The sequence below is a fragment of the Mus caroli genome, chromosome 4 (genome assembly GCF_900094665.2).
Source record: "Mus caroli chromosome 4, CAROLI_EIJ_v1.1, whole genome shotgun sequence".
In the NCBI taxonomy this organism is placed as follows: Eukaryota; Metazoa; Chordata; class Mammalia; order Rodentia; family Muridae; genus Mus; species Mus caroli.
In genome coordinates this window covers 46069581-46075319 of record NC_034573.1, presented here as the reverse complement: position 1 = coordinate 46075319, position 5739 = coordinate 46069581, and the positions used below count along the sequence as shown (strand labels likewise).

Genomic DNA, 5739 nt, shown 5'->3' with positions numbered 1-5739 from the left:
GGGAAGTGGGGGGCGCTATGGGGGACTTTTGGGATAGCATTGGAAATGTAATTGAGGAAAATATGTAATAAAAATATTAAAAATTAAAAAAAAAATTTAAAAAAAAAGAAAAAGAAAAAAAAGAAAAAGAAACAACAAAAAAAAAATTAAAAAAAAAAGAAAAAACAACAACAACAAAAAACCCCAAAAAAACAAAAAAATTAACGACCAATAAAAGGCCCTTAATAACTCTGAAAGAAATAGTAGTGACCAAGCTAAATAATGACACATGTTCCATGTTTTCAAGTCCCGTGATACACACTGAAGTGAAAGCCTGAGAGCTAGAGGAGTGTCTAAATGAAGCAACACTAGTTTTGTTCATACCCGTTTTCACTAGCCCTTTTTGTCACTCTAAATTTGAGGCCATATAACTCAAAGAAAATTGTATGTGTGTGAGGGGAGGGAACAGAGAGGACGCTCATACTTGGTGTGATTAGGCAAGTGAAGGAACTGGAAATAAGTTCAGTGAAAGCCCTGGTAGGGTTCCACTTAGAAAATATTTAGACCTGCAAACAACTTAAATATTGAAATATTCAGAAAAAACAGATTTCATCTTGGAAGTTTCAAGTGAACCAAGACTAATTGCATAAAACTTTAAGTTCACAGACTTCTGCTGACTTTAAGATTAGGTTTTCATTTGGGCCCAGATCCGAGTCCATTGAGAGCCTTCCTCAGATCACTCAGAATTTTCTCTACTTTCTGGGAACCCGAGCTTTTACTATACCCCTTCTGATCTTCGCTAGCATCCTGATGATGTATACGGCAGCCCTGGCTAACTGTAACAGGCGCCTCATCTCTGAGCTCAAACGCCAGATAGAGACAGAAGTGCAGAATAAAGTCTTCCTAGCCCAGAGAGCTGTGGCTCTGAGTCCAACGAATGGAGCTTCCTGATAAGTCTGGCTGACGTTCAGCCCCTCAGATCCACCGTAAACTTCAGTGACTTCATATATCAAGCGATGGAACCCTCTCATCTCTGGAACCAAATTCCATGCCCTCTGCCACTTGAATGCCACACTTTCAACTGAACTGTATTAATAAACAACAGTCAAGGCCACTATGCATTTTGGGAAAAAAAAAAAAGATTAGTTTTTAAAAACCTCTTTACAAAACCAGAATAGAATGCAAGATCTGAGGTAAAAGGAAGCATCCAAAGCGATGAAAGTTAAACATGGCATAGCTTAAGTTCAATTCATAGCTAAGTGCTTTCACGAAGAGGAGGACTCTCAAGATCTCTTTCACTTCTCTTAAAGATGATATAGCCTATGGGCCAATACACACTTCATTATTGACTAAAGCAACATTATACAGTTGTCCAAGACTCTATACCAAAGATATTCTAATGGATTCTAGTCAGTATTCCTAAGAATTGCCCAGGCAGTTTTTTCTGAGCCATACAGCCAAACACATTAGATCTGAAAAGTTTGCAAGAGTTATGTAGCAATTTCCTCCAAGAGAGAATATTCCTTCTGACAAGAAGCTCCTTCAGACTCAGGGTATTATTTCTAAGAGGAGGTGAAACATTCCATCCTATAGCAAAGCACTTTAAAATTCAGGAGGTGAACCATTGAAAACCTTCAAGAAAGCCTGAAACAGACCAGACTCACTGCCCACTCCCACACCCCATTAAGCTTATGCAAGAAGTACTGTTGAGAGACACTCTCAAATAAGATAGGCTGCAGACCAGCAACTGCTTGAAAGATGCTGGATTCAGCTGAACTGCCTCGAAGAGAAACTCTAACTCAGTGGTCCTCAGCCTTACTAAGGCTACTACCCTTTGATACAGTTTCTCGGGCTGTGACGACCCCCTCAACCATAAAATTAGTTTTATTATAACTTCATAACTGTTATTTTGCTACTTTTGTGAGTCATAATGTGAATATTTTTGTTTTTCCATGGTCTTAGGTGAGCCTGTGACAGGGTCATTTGACCCCGAGGTTGAGAACCACTGCTGTATCATAGTGCGGTATTGTGAAACAGTTTCTTCTAAGATTGGAATGTTCCATTCTGCAGGGAAGTTTCAACAGAACAAACTCAAGGTAGCTTCAAGAAGTCCCTAAACCTAAGCAGATTAACTAGGTGCCTTCCTGTGAGGGCAAGCAATAAAAACCGACTTCCTCAAGGAAGCTGAAGTGCAAGGAAGATTCTTGAGAAGAGAAAAGCTACAAAGCCCAGCTACCTGGAAGAGTGTGGGCCCAGTGAGACTGGTCTAAAACGAGACCAAATAATAGAAAAGATACTCTCTCATCTGTCAAGTTGTCTGCAGGCTGTGCAGTGTGCTCTACATTCCTAGTTGTGTGAGCTATGGATGACGCGGCTGTCTTTGAGTCCTTTCTACTTCTGTAAATAATTCCTTACCCCAAATCCTGTAAGTTATCCTAGTACAATTCAATGGTTTACCAAGCTGCACTGTGGTGGTATTCATGCTTTGGTCTATTGTTGGTTCTCTACTTGGGGTAGGCAGATCTTTCAAGAAACAATGCCACACAACATAAGGTATCCAGATATTTGACAGCTACTCACCTGCCTTGTTACTGTGATTTCATCATGAGCTTCAAATCCCAACGGACTCTGCTTTTTGTCAGAATTATCAAAAGTGATTGAAACAGAGGCTTTGGTAATCCCAGCCTGTCCATTTTTATAAACGAGATCTTGTAAATTTGAAGCCCGCACCTATAATTAAAAAGGGAAAGGAAAGCTCATTGACAAAGCATCATATTATACAAGAGCAGGATTAATACTATATGTCTTGTTCTAGAAAACCCACCTATATAGTGTTACGTTAAGTAAAAACAGGCAGCCACATATGTCAACAAGAAAAGCAAGGACTACAGACAATGACTTATAATATGTACTTTTTTCAATAGCACTTGCTTTCTGTTCTAATTTCTACTGACTTAGCAAGAATTAATTTTAAAACTCAAGGAAGTACTGTCTATGAACTTCACTAGCCATCCCAGGCCCATTAGTTCACTCTGATAGGGCATTCACTGCAAGCACAAGTGAAAGAACCAGTATTGGCTCAAGACACCCCAAGATAATGTTCTCAGGACAGAAGAAGAGTGAGGGAATGAGAGGGAGAGGGAAAGGGCTATTTGTCCTGGGGTTGGGAGTAGAGACAACAAAGGACTGCCTCTGGGAGGGTGGGAGACAGCTGTGCTTCATAGACAAACGGCACTTTATAAACATAAATGGGAAACCCCCATGTTAGGATAAATTGGTTAATTTTGATTGGGCATTTTAATTAGGTGAGCCAAAGTGGGGGGGGGTGCTTTTGATTGCTGGACTTCAATACTTTGATAGCTGGACCTTGGCAGTCAGCCTCAGGAGGCAGAAGTGACCAAAATAAGGGAATGGACCTTGGTGGCTAGCTTTAGGAATGTAATCTAACAGTTTTTAGCAAGGCAGGGGGACTGGATGGAAGGGCATGGCCTGCTAGAGCCATATTCCCATGAGAGGCCAACTAGACTCCCTTCAAAAAGAGCAGGTATGGACTGAGAACAGAGACTACCCAAAACAACAGTACTGGTATGCTGGTATGGGTGTTACTCCCAACAGCAAGGCCTCTGTATGTATCTTTTCTTTTGTCTACAGGATGGAACAGTAATAGTATTTGCTTAAACGGCTGCCCCGCAACACAACATAACTCACATGAAGTACAAACATGCAAAGAAAGAAAACCCAAAGTCTTCCCAGATTAGCAGATTCTCTTGCCAACACATAAGTCAGAAAAGCTGACACTTTACCTGGGACAGGTTGGAGATGCCTAGGAGAAAGCATATGGAGTCCAATATGTTGGATTTTCCACTACCATTTAAACCCGTGATCGCATTGAAGAGGGGGTCAAAACCATTGACTTCAGTCCTCTGTGCATAGGACTTGAATCCTTCGAGAATGATTGATTTAACATACATTTTCTATACTGTCTTGGGTTAGTAAGCCTGTTAGGCAACAAGCTACAAGTCACGTCTGCATAAAACAGAAATAAGATCATTTATGTAGAATGTTAAAAACCCTCAAATCATAGTAAATACGACAGGATACACAATAATGTAAAGTAAAAAAAAAATACAACTGCCAAACTACTTTTTCTCCTAAAAACAGCTGGGTCAGGTTTTAAAACATCCAGCCATTAGCCAATGCCGGCAAGTTAAACCATTCAACCTGAAAATCATCTTTATCACTACTGTCCACTTTCCTAGACTCGTGTTGCACTACAATAATACTGTAGTTAACAGAGATTATTAATTATTTCCCATTTCATTATCCTTGCCACAGAAACATTGGACTGGATACTCTTTACTGCACACCACTTTGCATACATCTTACAGGAGTCCTTCATGGATCTCCCTAATAGCACGCACACCCATCCTCTCCTTCCTTTTTTCCTCCACAGCAGTAAAAGATGACATCAGTCGGCACCGTCTTTCCAACTCATTCTCGGTTCCGTTGTGCTTTTTTGCCTACTTACGACCTTAACTCTGTTTACACTCGACTCTCAGAACCCGGATAGTTAGTGGACCTTAAGGGCGAAGTGAATCTATTCTACTGCCTCGTTTTAAAATTCCGTGTTCTCTCGCTTGCCCAAACCTTTCTCGATTCACCTTACGGATGAACAACAGTCAACATCTCTAATTATCCCTTGAAGTCCCTCCTTGAGAATCTTGCCCACCCCTGTGCCTCATCTCCCGCCTGGACACCAGGTCTGGCCAAGAGCAGCACTACGCACCCGCCACAAAGCGGCTGGCCAGGGGAACCAGCAAAGTTCCAACCCGACGCGAAGGCGGACAGCGAGGCCACCCGACCTGTACTCAGGCGCTACCGGGCGAACACCACCATCCCGGCCACCGCATCCGCCGCAGCCAACAACCGTGCCGGAACTGTTCCTTTGAATTTCGGCGCGAGCAAAGGACCCCAACTCCGAGGCGTCTGCCCTCTGTTGGTGCCTAGTATCTGCCTGACTGAAGCGTTTCCTCTTTTGCCCTAAGGAAAAACACGGAAACGACATAACGACAATAAATAATATTTTTAATATTGGAAGGTAGGGGACTATACCGTTTTGAACATGGAAAGCGAAAATGAAGATAGGTCGTGCTGACATCGCGTCAGGCATGCTTTGGGCAGCACCTCTTCCAGGTCTGGGCCTCGCGCGTTGCCGGCCCCGCCCTCTTTCTGGCCCTTTCAGGCTATCGGTCGGAGCCGTGGCTTCTGTCCGCAGGCTCCGCCCCGTCCCGGGCTACGCTCTTTGCTGCCGGGCGCGACCGGGCCGGGGCGGGGCCGGGGCCGGGGCCGGGGCCGGGGAGCGGGGGTCCCGGGGCCCTTCGAGGATATTACAGGGTGGAAACCAACACTAGCGAGAAAAATCCTCTGGGGCTTCTTTTTCTACAGACTACTGATATTTCTGAAAAGCGGAGGCTGTAACTAATTGAAGAGAAAGGCGCTGGCTTTGAAAACACAAACCAAAACCAGTTCCAGTTTCCGGAGGGGACCGTAGGCCTGCAGTATGTGGAGTTGGGTGGCAGATGCTAGGCAAATGGCTGTAAGATTTTTTTATGCCGAAAACCTGTTTAATGATAAGCAGTGGCTGACGTACCGGTTCACGAAATGTTGCTGAAGCTTCTTAATAACAGTTTGTATTTACAGAGTTCTATAGATTGGATAGCTGTTTTTCAAAGGCTGTCAAGAATTTCAACAAACTTGGAA

General features: G+C 43.2%; 1 protein-coding gene across 1 annotated transcript in view; it reads right to left on the bottom strand.

Moving 5' to 3' along the window:
• Window positions 1-4955, bottom strand: part of Smc2 (structural maintenance of chromosomes 2) — a 49049-nt gene extending 44094 nt beyond the window's left edge. The window contains exons 1-3 of the mRNA XM_021159844.2: window positions 4766-4955; window positions 3783-4005; window positions 2560-2709 (exon numbers count right to left, since the gene is read on the bottom strand). Of these exons, the coding sequence (XP_021015503.1) occupies window positions 2560-2709; window positions 3783-3950 (318 nt within the window). The 5' untranslated portion in view covers window positions 3951-4005; window positions 4766-4955. The remainder of the gene's footprint in view (window positions 1-2559; window positions 2710-3782; window positions 4006-4765) is intronic.
• Window positions 4956-5739: the final 784 nt, after the last annotated feature.